Here is an 18,464-nt window from a genome sequence, read left to right as displayed (position 1 = left end):
TCCCTGGTGGCCCAGTGGTTAAGAATCCGCCTGCCGATGCAGGGGACACAGGCTCGAGCCCTGGTCCGGGAAGATCCCACATGCCGCAGAACAACTAAGCCCGTGCGCCACAACTACTGAGCCTGCGCTCTAGAGCCCACGCTCCACAACTAGACAAGCCACCGCAATGAGAAGCCTGTGCACCACAACAAAGAGCAGCCCCCGCTCGCCGCAACTAGAGAAAGCCAGCACATGGCAACGAAGACTCAACGCAGCCAAAAATATGAATGAATGAATGAATGATACTCAACATCATTAGCCATCAGAGAAATGCAAATCAAACCACAAACGAGATATCACTTCACTCCCACTAGGCTGGCTAGGATCAAAAGACAGATCTAACAAATGTCAGGGAGGATGTGCGGGAACTGGAACCCTCATATGCTGCCGGTACAGGTGGCAAATTGTATAAAAAGCCACTTTGGATAGCAGTTTGGCAGCTGCTCAAAAGGTTAAACATAGTTACTATATGACCTAGAAATCCTACCCCTAGGTACATACCCAAGAGAAATGAAAACACTCGTCCACACAAAAACTTGTACACAAATGTTCACAGCAGCGTTATTCATGACAGGCAAAAATGGAAACAACCCAAACGTCCATCACATGATAAAGGAGGTACACACACAATGGAGGAGATCAGACAATAAAAAGGAATGAAGTACTGATCATACTACAACGTAGACGAGCCTTCGAAAAACATAATGTGCGGTGAAGAGCCAGTCCCAGAGGAGCACACCATTCACATGAAAGGTCTACAACAGGCTGGTCTACAAAGACAGAAAGCAGACTGGTGGTTGCCTAGAGCTGGAAGTGCTAGAGAAAAATGAGGGGGGAGGGCACGGAGCTTCTCTCTGGGGTGATGCAAATGTTCTAAAACTGCTTGCTGTGACAGTTGCAAAACTCGGTGAATATGCTTAAAACTACTCAACTGGACACTTTAAACAGGTGAATTGTATGGTATGTGAATTACAACTCAATAAAGCTGCTCCTCTCCCCTCTAAAAAAAAACCCCTTTGGAAGCTATGTCACACAGCCAATGATAGGATGGCAACAAACCACACCAAAAATGAAGCGTCAGAATAGGCAAAGCCTTCTCTCACTCACACCTTCATGTTTCTTTTTCTCTACTTCAGAGCTACATTTAAAAAAAAAAAAAAAGAAAAAAAAAACCTAATTATCCCAATGGAAAATTCCCAACTTGAGAAAGCTTTCAATCTTAGCCACAGCTCCTTGGAGCTAACAAAGGCTTGCCACTTTCTGTGTCTTATTTTTCTAACATGTACCAGGAATCTTGAACTGTAATTATAGTGCAATCATTCTTTTTTTTTTTAATTTATTTTTGGCTGCATTGGGTCTTCATTGCTACTCGCAGGCTTTCTCTAGTTGTGGCGAGCAGGGGCTACTCTTCGTTGTGGTGCGCAGGCTTCTCATTGCGGTGGCTTCTCTTGTTGCAGAGCACAGGCTCTAGGCGCGTGGGCTGCAGTAGCTGTGGCACGTGGGATCAGTAGTTGTGGCTCACGGGCTCTAGGGCGCAGGCTCAGTAGTTGTGGCTCATGGGCTTAGTTGCTCCGCAGCACGTGGGATCTTCCCGGAACAGGGCTCGAACCCGTGTCCCCTGCACTGGCAGGCGGATTCTTAACCACTATGCCACCAGGGAAGTCCAGTGCAATTGTTCTTATTAAAGGTTTCCAAATAAAACTAGCTCAATTAAAATATACTTTATCCTATTATTTTCAGAAGCAGGTTCAGCTAGGAATAATAGACCACCTACATTATGCTAGGTTTTATGCTGCATATTTCCACATGCCTTACGTCATCTTCATTATTACAACGACCACAAAAGATCTCCATGTTACAGAAGAGAAAACTGTACCTGGAGGTCAATGGCTTGCCCAAGGTCATCCAGCCAAGGTCAGTGGTGGAGCTGACACCTGATAACAGGTTCAGTGATGTTTATAAAAATAATGAATGAACCCTGCCTCACCTCTCCTAAAACAGAATCACCAGAAAATTTCTCATGTTAAAAGCACCAGAGAACTCATGTGTCATAAACAGACATAACTTAAAGAATTCATGAAAAAATATACACTTTTAAGTCACTCCAAATGCCTACTGTGTTCTACACCCATGAACGCTGATTTTTATAAGTTTTAAGGACAAATATTCAGAATTCACATTCAAATAATTCAAGTGATCATTACCCAGAGCCCCTATAAGTGAGGTAGATCCTCAAAAACAGAAACAAGTTTCATTGAGGGAGTCTACATTATAAAGTGATATAGTACAGTACATGGCACTGACCTGCCAGAAATCACTAAGAAAACAAAGTCCTTACCCAGGAGGAGGTCAGAATGCCAAGAAGAGTATTTAACTTCAGTGCTGGAGAAGTCTGAGAGTGTCTAACATCCCCACCCCAGGTTCCAAGGAGATGGGTTGAGAGTCACACGCCTCCCCCAGCCCCCAGGAGCAGAGGAGCTGGGCCAGAGCCTGCCTGCAATCCCCTGCCTCTCTTAACTACCTTCCCCAGCCCCCACCTGTTCTCATTTTAATGTTTAGGAGGAAAAAAAATTAGCCTGGGAAAAATCACAGCCCATTATTCCAAAGAGCTCCAGTGACATCTACACGCAGACCAGCCTATTAATCCTCCACTCACCCGAAGCCCTGCATTTTCCTCATGATGAGCGAGAGCTATCTGGGAGCAGCGGGAAACTGCAACTGAGCACGTGCGCAGGTGGGGGCCAGAGACACCAAATCAAGAGCCGTGGGGACCAACGACACACACCAAGAGATATGCCCCAGAGAAGTGGGGCAGCTGCTGAGGCGGAAAGAACGCTGCTCTTAACCCACGAGATCTGGCTCAGAAGTGTCCTACCACGTGACAATCACAGAGCTGTGATGATGTCAAAGCAGGACTAGAGACAAGATTCAGCTTCATCCTCAGAACACCCTGAAGGGCTGTCAAACCCTGTGGAAGACTGAACACAGGGATCACTTTGAGTTTCCCAGGGCTGGGAGGGGCTCCTCCTCCTCGTTCACCAGTGACACCACGCCAGCCACCAGGCCGATGCCGGGACAGGGTCCAGCACAGGGCCTGGCTCACAGGCCTCAATCACGAGGCTGAAGACCCAGCGTCTGCATGGAAGAAACAGCCCACATCACAGGTTTGCAAGTTCTCCCACGGGTCCCTCAAAACAAGTAAATACAGAAAGCATCCCGAAAAGAAGTGAAAAATTCAAAGTCTCTTTAAAATACCTCTATCATTAAAGGAAACAGTTTCTCTATTCACAACACTTCTGACACCAAACGTGGGTTTTCTATGCTAAGCAACTCTCCAATTCCCTGCGGCCACCAGCGGGATGTCCTGAAGTGCGGGTTGAGCACCCGCACTTCAGATGCCCGTTGCAAGTGCTGGGTCCACTGTTCTTCTGACTGACCGGCTACAAATCAGTGGTTCCCACAACCTCCTCCTCAAATTCGATAATTTGCTGGAAGGATTCACAGAACTCAGAGAAACACATTCCTATCACTGGTTTCTTATCAAGGACACAGCTGAGAAACAGCAAAATGGGAGAGGCACAGAGCAGGCGTGTCAGGAGGGCACCTGGAGCCCCCCTCTCTCCGGGAGCCCCCCTCTCCCGGGGAGCCCCACTCCCCCCAGGAGCATCCTCTCCCTGGGAGCAGCACCTCCATGTGTCTCCAACCCGGAAGCTCTCTGAGCCCCATCGTGTAGGGTTTTTTACAAGGCTCATGGCAGAGGGACTGACTATCCTGGTGACTGACTCAATCCCCTCGGGGGTGGGAAAGTTCCAGCCCTCTAATCACTGGCTGCTTCCTCTGACAACCAGCCCCTGTCCTGAAGCCATCAGGACCCACCTTGAGTCACCTCATTAGCATAACCCAGGTAGGGTTGAAAGGGGCTTATTACGAATAACAACACGCCCCTCTCACCCTCACCACTCAGGGTCTTACAAGCCTTTACCAGCTCCGTGCCAGGAACCCAGGGTGGAGAACAAATACATATATTTCATATATCACAACATCACAGCCATATACAACTATTTATTCTACTTTTTACCCTCCAACAAGCAATTTACTTTCATCTGATACTTTATATCTGTAATCTCCACAGATTCTAAAACTTGGGAGTTTTCCTAGATAAACTTAACCCTTTCAGGGTTATTTTAGTTCTGGGTTTAATATGTCTGTAAACAGTCCAGCTTCCTCCACCTGATGACGAAGCAGAGCGCCTGCAGCAGGTGGAATGCAGAGGCCCCAGGGAGATACTCTTGGTGCTCATTTGAATTCTTATACCAAATGCCTGTAACTGCTTGACTGAAGTCCTCTGCTTTTTCACAAACCAGTAACAGGAGGAGTAGTGCAAGCACGCAGGCTTTGGAGTCGGACTGCCTACCAACAAACGTAGGCATCTATCTGCTCCCCTCCCTCCCCGCCCCCCAAGAGCAGACACAGCTCCAAGCCCCAGAGCACCGCCCCCAGAGCAGCTGGCAGGAGACAAGCAGGGGCCTCATACTTGACAGGTGGCCTCAGTGCTTTGCCCTGGAGCCTGGGATTCCAACTTCTGAGAACATCTCACTTTATTTCCATTTATGTAAGAAAAAATAATCACAGATTCTCAGACACGGGAAACAATCTGAGACATTTAAAGACTGTCTGACAAAAGTATCTGCATTTAAGCATAACTTGCTGAAATAAAGTTACAAGAACAGGTACAGCAAAGAAAGCTACTTGGACTTTATTTGTAATAGTCCCAATGCCTTGACTTGACATGGGAAGTCACCTCTCTTGAAGAGGAGAGATATGTATAGATTGGACCTTTTAGTAAAACAAACCAAGATTCTTAAATATTACAAAGAAGCCAAAAATAGGAATTACTGGATAAACTCAGAAATGACACACACAACATGACTTGCCAAGAGAAGTTTTTATATTTAATTTCAATCTTTATAAAAATTCAAGTTTTAAACTGAACTTAATCTTTCAGACTTGCGATTCCCATAGGACAACGATGGCTGCCTAAATACAAGTGCGTCCTCACATCCTCGAGAACCACACAGATCAACAAGGAGCAGATACAACCACCCGTAATACACTCACGGCAAAACTAGCAGACAGAATTCAACGAGACTTCATTTAAATAAAGACCCTGAACTAGCAGAGCCAGGGACACAGCCCCTGCTAGAAATCAGGAGGGGACGCCTGAACACAAGACGGGGTGCGGCAGGGTCCCAGCAACAGCAGCTCACAGACAAGACCCCAGCAAGGAGGGGCCGCAGAGTGGGGTCAAGGAGGCAGGTATGAGACCTGGAGCACCTGGGGGGCTGGAAGGGTGGCCTGGCTAGAGGCGGCAGACTCCAGAAGACGTGCTTCTGTGGCAGGGAGGGGGAGAGGAGGCTTGGCAGTGAAGGGAAAGAAAGCGGAGGTGGAAATAAACTCAGGGTCTTAGGAAACGGGAGGAGGCAGAACTGGAGTGGCAGCAAGCCCCAACCCACACCCACGACCCTAGTCATCAAAGAAGCCGCACTAACGTACTGATAGAAGGCGGAGCGTTCAGGAGAAACCAGGCTTCCAATTCTGATCCTTCCCCAAGTTAGGGATATGCAGCAGACCCTCTCTTGTGATGGGTCTGGCAGGGACACCAGCTGCGCTCGCAGTCAGCCATGTGATCACCGACACACTCACAACCATTCTGGACCCAGAGGCCCACTCTGCTTTTCACTTGCAGTACCTATTCAATGAATAGCAAGAGACATTCAACACTATTATAAAATAGGCTTTGTGCTAGATTGTTTTGCCCAACTGTAGGCTAATGGAAGTGTTCTGAGCATGTTTAAGGAAGGCCAGGCTAAGCTATCACGTTCGGTAGGTTAGGGGTATTAAATACATTTTCAACTTACGAGGGGTTTATGAGGACATAACCCCACTGTAAGCGGAGGAAGAATAACTGAACCTCTCCGATACACACACACACCCTGGATAAAGGGGTAAGCAGAACACCGTCTCTGAGTGGCACATAGGTAGGTAATGGATTTTCTCCAGGGCAGACAAAATACTAGATGCCTAAGTAAGAAAACCAAGCGAAGGGTATTAAAAAAGATTCATGGCATAAAGGTAGCCAGTAAAATAAAATTACGAAATTTCCTAAATAAAAAGCAAAGAAAAGAGATCACATGAAGAAAAACTGCAAATAAAACACAATACGGTTGACCCTTGATCAGTGCGGGGGGTCAATACGCTGACCCTGGTGCAGCCAGCCCTCCAAACACGCAGTCCCCCCGCCCGCACCCTCGCGTTCCACAGATCGGGCAGCACCGCAGTACCTACTACTGAAAAACACCCGCGTGTAAGTGGACCCACGCAGTTCCAACCCATGTTGTTCAAGGGTCAGCTGTACATAACAAATATAACAAAATGGCAGAATTAAAAATCAACCATATGCCAGTCATACCAATAATATAAATGTGCTGAGGATTTTTAGATTTGCTCACAAATCTATACAAACAAAGCCCAACTCTGTGCTCAATATGACAGACGCAACTAAAATAAAGCTATTCTGAAAGCATCAAGATAAAGAGCTGGTCGGGAGTTTGCCAAATATGTCAACCTGCGTTTGTTAGATTTGTTGCAACAAGAAATATCCCCGTGTCTTCCCAAAGCTTCTCTCTCTCTCTCACTCTACCTTGTGCTGGTTGTGACTTTGCTGGCTCTTTCTCCGTGGGTCTTCTCTCTGTTCTGGAATGCGGCCCCATCGGGTGTACTCCTCTCATGACGGAAGCACAAATGACCCCTGCAGCTTCTGCTCTCACTTCCTACCTCAAAGTCAGTCCCGGCCACCTTGCCTGGCACTGCGCCTGGACTCAACGGAGAGGGGAGGTGCCCTCTCCCTGGGGCGAGGCAGCACAGGCCACATGGCAACAGGCATCAGGTATAATCCTCTTACCTAACACAGCTGTAAAACAGGCAAATGCAAGTAACAAGAAAGCAGGGACTGCTGGCATCAGACAAGGTAAAATTTGGGCTCAAAAGTATCAAATGAAATAAAGAAATTCACTTCATAATGCTAAAGATACAATTCAAATGAAATTATATTAATTGTGAATATCTATGTACCAAAACCTGGCAGCCACCTTCCTACAGCAGAAATTACAGGAATCCTAAATGCCAAAATAATCTTGAGAAGGAAGAACAAAACTGGAGGGCCCATACTTCCTGATTTCAAAACTTACTACAAAGCTACAGTAATCAAAACTATGTGATACAGGCATACAAAAAGACATATAGACCAATGGACTAGAATAGAGAACGCATGAATAAATCTTTGCATATATGGGCAAATGATTTTTGACAAGGGTGCCAAAATATTCAACAGGGAAAAGACAGTCTTTACAACAAACGGTGCTGGGAAAACCGATACTGACTTGCAAAAGAATAAAGCTGGACCCTTACCTATCACCTTATACAAAAATTAACTCAAAATGGATCAAGGACCTAAATGTGATACTTAAAACAACAAAAAAATCTTAGAAGAAAACAGCAAAAGCTTCATGACACTGGATTTGTCAATGATATCTTGGATATGACACTAAAGGCACAGGTTAGAAAAGAAAAATAGACAAATTGCATTTCATGAAAATTAAAAAAAATTTATGCATCACAGACACTATTCACAGAGTGAAAAGGCACCATACAGAATGGGAGAAAATACCTGCAAATCACATACCTGATAAGGGATTAATATCCAGAATATAAAGAGAACTCCTAAAACTCAACAATAACAAAAAAAACAAACCAATTCAAAAATGTGCAAAGGACTTGAATAGACATTTCTCCAAAGAAGATATATGAATGGCCAATAGGCATATGAAAAGATGCTCAACATCACTAATCATTAGGGAAATGCAAATCAAAGCCACAATGAGATATCATCTCACACCTGTTAGAATGGCCATTTAAAAAAAAAAACAAACCAGAAAACAACAAATGCTGGCAAGCATGTTCAGAAATTAGAACCTGTGTGTGCATTGTTGGTGGGAATGTAAAACGGTACAGCTACTGTGGAAAAACAGTATAGCAGTTCCTCAAAAAATTAAAAGTAGAATTACCATATAATCCAGCAATTTCATTTTGGGGTATAAACCCAAGAGAATGAAAAGCAGGGTCTTGAAGAGAGATTTGTACAATCATGTTCATAGCAGCATTATTCACAATAGCTAAAATGTGGAGGCAACCCTAGTGTCCATTAGTGAATGAATGGATTAGCAAAATGTGGTATATACATACGATAGATTATTCAGCCTTATAAAGGAAAGAAATTCTGAAATATGCTACAATATGGATGAATCTTGAGGACATTACGCTAGGTGAAATAAGCCAATCACAAAAACACAAATACTGTATGATTCCACTTATATGAAGTAGTCAGCATAGCTGAAATCATGAAGAAAGTATACGGTGGTTTCCAGGGGCTGGGGGAGCAGAGAATGGGTAGTCATTAATGGGTATAGAGCTTCAGTTTTACAAGACGACAAGAGTTATGGGATGGTGGTGATGGCTGCACGGCAATATGAATGTACTTTAATACTACTGAACTCTACACTTAAAAATGGTTAAGATGGTAAATGTTATGTGTATTTTACAATAAAAAAAGAATTAAAAAAATTACAATAGATCCAAGAAGACAGAAATACACTCATAAAAGGAGATATTAATATAACCTTTTAGTCCAAAACAGGTGAAGTGGACAAAAAATATAGACATGAAAGACCTAGACAACATAATCAGTAACCAGATCTCGGGGATCTCTAGCAAGTCATACATTCTGAAAAGAGAAAACCCACTGCTTCTTAAGGGCACATGGACCACTCATGAACACCAATCACACATTAGATGGCAAAGAAAACCTCAGTACGTTCTCTGATCATAATGAAATAAAGCTAGAAATTAATAAGATACAAAAAAGGCCCTTCTACCTGGTACAAAACCCTCAAAGAACTCCTGGGTCAAAGGTGAAACAAATTAAAATAAAAATACTATATATCAGTATCTATGGGATGCAATTAAAACAGTAATACAGTTTTAAAGGAAAAGTCATCCATGAATATTTGGATCCATATAAATAAAACAGAAATAATGAATTAAATACCACCCCTCACCCTCCAAAAAAGCCAAGGGAAAAAAACAAAAGAAAGTAATAAAGGCAAAAGAGAAATTAATAAGGTAGAAAACAGGAAACTAGTAAAACGCATAAGTCAAAATATCAGTTGTTTAAAGAAAAAGAATCAAGACAAAACGGGGACAAGCCCTAACACATAAGTAAGAAGTAAAAAGAGGGAAATAACTGCTGCAATAACGTTTTAAAAGTCATAAAAGACTCCTTTGCACAACTCTGCAAATAAATTTTAAAACTTGGATGAAATGAATAATTTCCTTGTAAAATACAATTTACCAAAACTGACCTCAGCAGAGATAGAAAGTTTAAACATTATAAATTCCAGAGGGAAAAAAGAGAAAGTTATCAAAGAAATACCCACCAAAAAGCCCAAGATGATTTCACTGTAAGAGGATTCTATTTAAAAATCCAAAGACCAGGGCATGGGAAAAAAGAAAAACTTACAAATTCTTTTTATGACAGTACCTCTGACATGAGTGCCGTGACATCAATACTTCAATCTGAGAAAGACTATACACAAAAGAATTGTAAATAAAGGAATTTGAAGTAAAATATTTAAAAACAGAATCCCATAGTAAAAATAATACATTGCAATCCAGAGGGGTTATTCAAGGGATGCAAGCAGAGTTCAATACGAGGCTATCCATTAGTTAATATACTAATAACTAAGAAAAAAAGCCACGCTTACCTGACAGCTATTGAAAAGGCCCTCATTCAATCCCTAATGAAAACACCCATTAAAACCGAATTGGGGGGCTTCCCTGGTGGCACAGCAGTTGAGAATCTGCCTGCTAATGCAGGGGACACGGGTTCGAGCCCTGGTCTGGGAGGATCCCACACGCCGCGGAGCAACTAGGCCCGTGAGCCACAACTACCGAGCCTGCGCATCTGGAGCCTGTGCCTCGCAACAAGAGAGGCCGCGATAGCGAGAGGCCCGCGCACCGCGATGAAGAGTGGCCCCCACTTGCCACAACTAGAGAAAGCCCTCGCACAGAAACGGAGACCCAACACAGCAAAAATAAAAATAAATAAAAAGGCTGTGCTGAACTGTATGGAGGAGTTCAGGCTTTCTGAGCATCGGCTGTCCTGGACTCCTTGTATGGCGCCTCACAATAAACATTGCCCTTTCGGTCCTATGCGAAAAAGAAAAAAAAAAACGAATTGGAAGATACTTCCTTACGGTGGAAAACATATTGTAACCCAAGAAAGAACTGATCTATTACTTTGTTAGATTTTAATTAAATTACCATTATTTACGATAAGCTCTATTCAAATACAGACGTGATTAACACTCTGAGATTCTATTTTCAGAGTCTCCTTACTGTGCACTCACAAGCATCACTAACTGCTTAAGGTACGGAAGTTTTACCCACTTTATCATCTAATCAAATGAATGTAAAGTGAAAGCATAAAAATAGATTATAGAGTCGCCTTTAACTAGGATGATCCTCCGTCCTGGCTGCGGGGACACTCCTAGGTTATACCCGTTTTCTTGGCAACTCAAAAATATCCCAGTTTGGACATGATACTCACGGCCACTCTATAACTCACAGAAATAGGGAAATAGCTGAAAAAATTTTTAAGTAGAATTATAAATTTAAATGTTACTTACATATAAAAGATAATATTTGGAGATTGAGAATTAACTAAAATTAAGAGGTGAAAGAGAAAATGCACTGCCACATAAGCTATGTGGCAGGGTCAACAAATATTATCTAAAATTAATCAATCTGGTAGTAGAAGTATTCTAAAACTACTTAGACTTATGGCAATAACCATCAAAAGAATCAAAAAGAAAGTTAAATGGTTACTTATGCTGAGTAAGATTTGGGAGAGTGAGGACTCAGGGAAAATTTTACTTTTCAACTGAAACCCTTCTGTACTCCTTGTATTTTCCTACCATATATGGATTTACTACAAACACATATTTAAGAAAACAGAAGAAAGTGACATGAACTCCCCTGCTCTTTGTTACCTTTGCTCTTGAAACTAGACAAAAGTGTACAAGAAAACAAATCAACATCTGTAACCGCATTCACCGTAGTCCACGCGTGCCTGCCAAAGCCACGTGCTGCGGGAGGTGCTGGGCCAAAGCCACCAACTAAGGCAGACGGCCCAGGACCTTACATCCTAGAGCCACAGGCCACCACAGTCCTCCCTACTTCTTGTAAAGGACTCTGCACCTCGCAGGGCTCACAAGAATGAGAAAATATATGGTGAACACTGCAAAAATGCAGACAGAAAAAGGCCAATCTTGTGAGAGTTTATCACTTGATATACAAACTGTAACTTGACATTGACACTCAAATTAGGAAACCGAATGATTATAAGTAGCAGTAATATAGCTCTGTGCAGCTTAATAAGCATTCTGACACCTCATTCAATCCTTACAACTCTGACAAGTAAATTCTTTCCCTCTGCCCATTCATTCAAAAGCCGAAAAAACAGAAGCTGCGAATATTATTTACTTGGCCAGGGTCACCAAGCTAGTAAACTAGAATCTATATTTGGTCTTCTTACATATAATAGTATATATTATCATGGTTCATACATAATATACCTTATATAATATATAATTATTCAATATATAGGTTATTCTATTTTTTTCTTTTTTTGGGGCTGTGTTGGGTCTTTGTTGCTGCGCACAGGCTTTCTCTAATTGCGGCGAGCGGGGGCTACTCTTCGTTGCATGTGTGGGCTTCTCATTGTGGTGGTTTCTCTTGTTGCAGAGCATGGGCTCTAGGTGCGTGGGCTTCAGTAGCTGTGGCGTGCGGGCTCAGTAGTTGTGGCTTGAGGGCCCTAGAGCACAGCACAGGCTCAGTAGTTGTGGCACATGGGCTTAGTTGCTCCGCAGCATGTGGGATCTTCCCGGACCAGGGCTCGAACCCGTGTCCCCTGCATTGGCAGGCGGATTCTTCACCACTGTGCCACCAAAAAGTCCTCTTATTTCTTATTACATAGGAAATAAAGAGTAAATATACATATATATTTCTTATACTATACTACCTGTCTCTGAGTAAATCTGAGCTTAATGCTTTTTTTTAAAAGTTTAATCTGCATTTGAATATCTACTGTAACTGAGGCAGACCTAAATACTTTATAAATGCTTTCACATGCCCCCACCATATTTTGGCAAAATTTAAACACAATCTTTGACAAAATAAAGCTAAGTGAAGAATACTGATAATGGCCTATAATGCTTAAGAAATATTCCCAATTTTTACAACTAGCTAAGAAATTATAAACTTATAGTTATTTCAAGATAACCCTACAGGGCCTTTCATTAAATATACTTCAACACTGCCAGATTTACAGCTCCTTATAAGCTTTGAGACTGGGGAACATTCAAGAGCACGAGAAGGAAGCATTAACCATCCAGAACATCTTCCCACAGTCTGTCTTAAGCCACTTTCTCCATGTGCGCTGGGCAGTGTACCCAGCGTGGTCTCCTATAACAAGAGAAATGCAAAGCTATCTTGCTGTCAGAGCCAGGTCGGCTAACCATCATACCAGTAGTTAAGATGCTAAATTAAAATTTGAAATTAACTACAAAGTTCAATAGCTCATCTCTGGAAACAAATGAAACCAAAACACAACTCTTTCGGTGGTAATTTTGCTATACTAAGCTCGGTCAGCAAAAGAATAAGTTTTAATTTCATTCCACAACTACAAAAACACATCACTGTTTAACTGGCAGCCAAATAGAAAGACAGACCACCACGACAGGGGCTTCTTGTGATGGCTGCATCCCTCAGCAGCTCCTTTCCTGCAGGGGGACGCGGGGAAGGAACACTGACATCTTGCAGACAAGCCTAGACTTGTGCCTTACACACAGAAGAACGCATGACTGACTTTTTCTCGGGAATACACAATGCATATTTTCATCTAATTTTACTGAAAGCAACAAAAAAGGAAGAGCTACAGAACAGTAGTGAGAATACAGTATTGCCACAAAACTAGCGTGGGTGGTGGATCAACACTGAGTGAAGGGGACCAACTTCTAACAGGTTTTAACCTGCAGCTGGGTTAATGAGTCCGTGGTGTGGAACATCTGCAGTAAAGTACACTGAGCACCTTGTGATGGCTGCCACAGCCCCAAACAGCATCACGTGCCCCTTTAAAACACTGTCAGCTCTTAAACAGATGGGCTCGGTGGTACTGGTGATACTCATGCAGGTATGTTTTGTTAATTAAGGAGCCTGACATGAAGACAGATTACACTGTGGTTTAAATAAAGGAAAACAAGTAGATGGGAAAATTCTCAGGCTAAGGGGGTGGGGGTAGGGTGGAGTAACATATATCCCAGCTTATAAGGGTGATGACAGGGGCAAGTGATGCTAGATGTAACATCAGATTCTGAACAACTGAAACTGATACAGAATCTGTCTTCTCACTGTCACTGAGAGAGAAACTAGGCCTGGTTTTTGGCTTCAAAGAATTATGTAATGCTATTAAACCTCACAGAACTCTGAGTACCCTCTTCCCCAAGTTTTTCTGGAGCCAAGTATTACTAAAAACACAGTCTTCCATAGTATAAATAACCCTTACATGGTGCAAAGCTCTTTCAAATACTTTATTTCATTAAAAGACCAATGATACAGTCCAAAAGGTCTCCGGCTCCGAAATCCTGGCAAAGTCACTTGATCTGTCTGGCTGCTTCCTTGATAAATAACTGGGCCTGAAAATTCTGATGAAGATACTAATTAATATTTCATAATCCCCATCTTCAATGACTAAATGTTTTACAAACATATACTCACAAAACCCTCACTCACTATGAGATATACTTCTCTTACCCTCATTTCATAGCCGAGGAAACTGAGGCACAGAGGGGCTAAGGAACTTGCCCGAGGTCCCAAAGCGAGGATAATAAACTGACCTGCTGGATCCAGGTCAGACCTAGGATGCAATGACTTTCAAGCAAACTGAGTGTGAACGGTGAGGATGAAGTCTTCCTACACAGCCTGCCAATGAAACAGGTGATCAAAAGCCAAGGAGAAAAAAGACAAAAGGCCTTTTTAAAATCCCTTAAGGATTACTGATTCAAGATCTGGCATACTTTCACGAAAACAATAACGCAACACCTCTTCACAGAAAGGAGCACGCCCCTGAGAAGCATCAAGTGCTCTCCGGCTTTTTTCCTCTGCCAATTACAGATTCTCTTCCAGGGAAGCACATCTGGACTTGAAATGCTGTGCCTTTACGATCACCTCCCAGTGTGAGGTGCTATGACATTAAATTTTATATAAATAAACTGTAATTGTTTTGTGAACAACCAGAGAAAGGAGCTATTGTTTGGTGTTAGCATCAAGTATTAGGCAGTGCTCCTTATGTCTTGCCATAACTTTCAAAGGGGAACAAATTTATAATTCACTGCTACAATGCAGACCACACATCACATGAGAAATTTAGAAACCAGCTGGGATAAATGCCCCGAGAGATTTTTGAGGACAGGAACCCTTACCTTTCTGCATCTTTGCACCCTGCACTACGTGCGCTGCATGAAACCTGCATATGAGCATTTCCTGGAGATTATCAACAACGGTAAAGTATTACCAAAAGAACGAAGGTGGCAAGACTAGCAGATTCCAAACCGATTTTGTACAGAAATAAAACTGCGTCTAATAATGCAACAGTTAAATACGGACCCCCGGTCCTTCTCAGAATAAAAACATGCTCTGGGTGTTGGCCGAGGACCTTTCACTTCCAAAAGGAAAAAGAGTAAACCACCACGAACTTTCTGCCTCTCTCATCCTAAACAGCTGAATCATTCACATATTCAACCGACCAGAATTCTTCCAAGGACTGTCAATGCAGGCTCTGCTTCTTGGGAAATCCGAATTTAAGACCTTCCCTAGGAGAGCACAGAAGAATTATAGGAAATGAACGGGATTCCCAAATGACGCAGACTTCCAGGAGTTGCGTTATCCCTAATCCAACAGGAGGCCCTGGGTATCACATCAATCTCCAGTGAAGAAAAGACACCAGTTTGAGAAAACGTACTCATTCCTCCCACGGATATTTATTAAACCTGTACTTGGCGCAAGGCGCACGAGCACCGGGTGGTGGAATGCGGCTGCCGCGGCCCCCACCGCCAGCCCGACGCCCCCAAAAGACCGCGGGCCAGGCGCTGGGGCTGGGGGTCCGGGACCCGGCGCCTCACGCCCACACGGGTCTCCCGAGCTGCGTGGGTTCACTCGTGGCGAAATAACAAACCGGTGTGGCCGCCGCGGCGAGGGTCACGCACACCCGCGCGGCCGGTGGGACACCGCATCCGCGTTGGGGGGGGGCCTCCGGGGGTCATAGGGGATCCCTGGAGGGCGCATGGGGGCCCCTGGAGCGCCGTGGGGTTCCAGGGGGTGCGTGGGGAGGGCTACGTGGGTTCCAGGGGATCCCTGGAGGGCAGGTGGGGGACTCCGGGGTCCTAGGAGGTCCCTGGAGCGTGGGGGGGGGGGGCAGGGGCGTTCTGGGGATTCCAGGGGGCGCCGAGGGGCCCTAGGGAAATCTCTGGAGGGCGTGTGAAGGTTGAGGGCCCCTGGGGCGTTCTGGGGGCCCCCAATGAAAGTGGGGGGGCCGCCAACCAGGGACGGAGACCCCCGATCAGGGCACGCGCGGTCCGGCGCTCACCCAAAGAGCCCTCGGAGGAAGGAGTGGGAGGCCTTGACTCGCTTCTCGGCCTCCGCCATCAGTTGCACCGCCTCTCGCTCCTTCCCCGCGTTGTCCATGTCGCCAGCCGAGACCGCCGCCACAACCTTCTCTACGAGTCGGACGCGCCTCCCGCGCCTCCCGCGCCTCTCACAGCAGCGGGCCGCGCAGCCTGTCGGGAGTTGCAGTCCAGGCCGCGCCCGGGCCGTCCTCTCGCAGCTGCGGGGCGCGGAGGCGCAGCGTGCAACCTGTCGGGAGTTGTAGTCCAGGCCGCACTCTGCGGCGGGAGCGAGCGAGGCGTCCACTACCATACCCAGAAGGCCGCAGAGTCCGCGGGCGTCGGGGGCCTCGAGGCGGGGGTCCTGACCCTCTGTAGGGCCCTCTGCGAAGGAGAACGTTAATCTTTTAAGGATGTGGGGAACGGAAAGGAGCCCGTGTCTTCCAGAGAAGACCGCCTCAAACTCAAGCATCACGTTGGATCAGGAGTCTCTGCCCAGCACGACCGTGGCCGAGGGATGGACGGGGACGCGGGGACAACGGGGTGGATGAGGACACGGCGGGTGGCAGGCTGGAAAGCTTCACTGCACGCGAATTCCGCGAGCGTGATGTAAGGCGGCCAGGGACGCAGCTGCAATAACCTTGCGATGCCCCGCCCATCCACCCTCCAGCTCCAGCAGGAGGAGGAACCACGTTTATCTTCAGAGCAAGGCATTTAAGAGGGAAACGGTTGCCCCAATATAAATTCAAAGTTGGGGCTTCCCTGGTTGCGCAGTGGTTAAGAATCTGCTCAGCCAATGCAGGGGACACGGGTTCAAGCCCTGGTCTGGGAAGATCCCACATGCTGTGGAGCATCTAAACCTGTGGACCACAACTACTGAGCCTGTGCTCTCGAGCCCGCGAGCCACAACTACTGGAGCCCCCGTGCCTAGAGCCCATGCTCCGCAACAAGAGAAGCCACCGCAATGAGAAGCCTGTGCACCACAAGGAAGAGTAGCCCCCACTAGCCGCAACTAGAGAAAGCCCGCACGCAGCAAAGACCCAACGCAGCCAAAAATAAATTTATTTTTAAAAAAATTCAGAGTTGTTTTTCAGTCTCTGCATATTGTAACTTTCTGTCGGTCCTCCTCCTTGGTTAAAGAAGACTTGCATATACGGGATATGTGCATAATCCTCTGTTTTTACTGACTGAATTCTTTTCAATGGATGTGAGCCATTGAGCTCTCTTATTCTTTACATAATGCTGGCCATAGTGTGGAGTGGGTCTCCTGGGACACAGTTCTGCCTGCCAGGAACTTATAATCTCCTAGGAGAAGTATCCGTAGATAGACGCTACCCTGTGCCAACGATTTCCAGGCCTGTCCTGGAAGGACAGGGGGAGTTACTTTTTAACGCAAAGTCTAGGCCATTTACATTTGGTAATGCTAAAGCAGAGGTGGTGAAGCAAATATGAAAATCGCTGCCAAATGAGAACTTGTGACAGTTTCAAACTATTAATAAATACACTGTGGGCACTGGCACACAAAATACATCTAAGCCAATGAAGCCTGAACTGAGAGAGCAAGGTAAGAAGGGCGAAACTCCTAAAAAGAAAGGTCACTAAAGCGTATGTCACAGAGTCCCTACAGTGCAGCCACTCTAGAGACGGAAGGAAGCCTCAGAGCCTCAGGCAGAGTTTATTAACTTTTACTACATGCATTATTCTAATTTCAAAAAGCTAACCTGGAGCAGTATTGGTGAAGAAGGAAGCAGGAAACTAGAGGAAGTAAATGCAGGAGTAAAGAGAAAAGCTGCAAAAAGTGGACACGAGCAGTCGGGGAGCAGAGCAGTCTGTAGGGATTTGGTGGAGGGTCCAACTCGACAACTCCAAGTGCAGCGTGAGTGTGTTGATTAAAGCAGTTCCCAAAGGATGTTCAAGAGATACTGATCCCTGAGCTCCTCGCTCTTTGTATTGGCATCGCGTGGGGCTGGAGTCTAGGAAGTGTGCGTTTAAGGAAGAACACCACTGTTTTGAAGCATGCAATTCTAGACTCTCAAATCTGTAGTCAGCGGAGAAGGAGGCAGGATGGACTGCCTTCTCTAAACCAGAACTTGCAGTGATGGGTGGCAGGGGGACATCGGGACAGTTTTGATGTTTCTGGGTATTTCGCTCAGTCTCCTCTCTCACGGGCACTCCCAGCCTTCCCCCCAGACCACACCCCTGTGGGAAAAAACTTCAAACCTTCATTGTTGTGTCAAGTGTGTGTTTTCTTCTCCCGGTGGCTGAGTGAGGGGAGGTAGCAGGGCAGAGGGACAGATCTCTCAGAATGAACACTGACCGGAGGGATGGAGGAGGGATCCTCAAAGCAGGAGGGAGGAGGAGCTGTAGTGGACCAGGGAGGGGGCGAGGCCCTGGAGTAGATCCGAAGGAGCCATGGCCCACACCTGTGCCAGCCAGGATGGTGGCCACTTAAATTTAGATCAGATAATATGAAATGAAATGTAAATTTCACCCCTCAGTCACACCACATTTCAACCGCTGAGCAGCCACATGTAGCTAGTGGCTGCCGTTATATCACTGTACAGAGTTCTAGTGGACAGCACCGGCCTGTGC

At 45.3% G+C, this 18,464-nt stretch overlaps 1 protein-coding gene across 2 annotated transcripts in view; it reads right to left on the bottom strand.

Annotated features, from left to right (window-relative positions):
• NAPB (NSF attachment protein beta) overlaps positions 1-16,586 on the bottom strand; it is a 40,313-nt gene extending 23,727 nt beyond the window's left edge. The window contains exon 1 of one of the 2 annotated variants that reach the window (XM_032606258.1): positions 15,857-16,586. In XM_032606258.1, the coding sequence (XP_032462149.1) occupies positions 15,857-16,344 (488 nt within the window). In that variant the 5' untranslated portion in view covers positions 16,345-16,586. The remainder of the gene's footprint in view (positions 1-15,856) is intronic. The other variant, XM_032606257.1, reaches the window with a different exon arrangement.
• Positions 16,587-18,464: the final 1,878 nt, after the last annotated feature.

This window comes from Phocoena sinus, chromosome 15 (assembly GCF_008692025.1).
Source record: "Phocoena sinus isolate mPhoSin1 chromosome 15, mPhoSin1.pri, whole genome shotgun sequence".
Taxonomy (NCBI): Eukaryota; Metazoa; Chordata; class Mammalia; order Artiodactyla; family Phocoenidae; genus Phocoena; species Phocoena sinus.
This window is presented reverse-complemented; position numbering and strand designations above follow the sequence as displayed.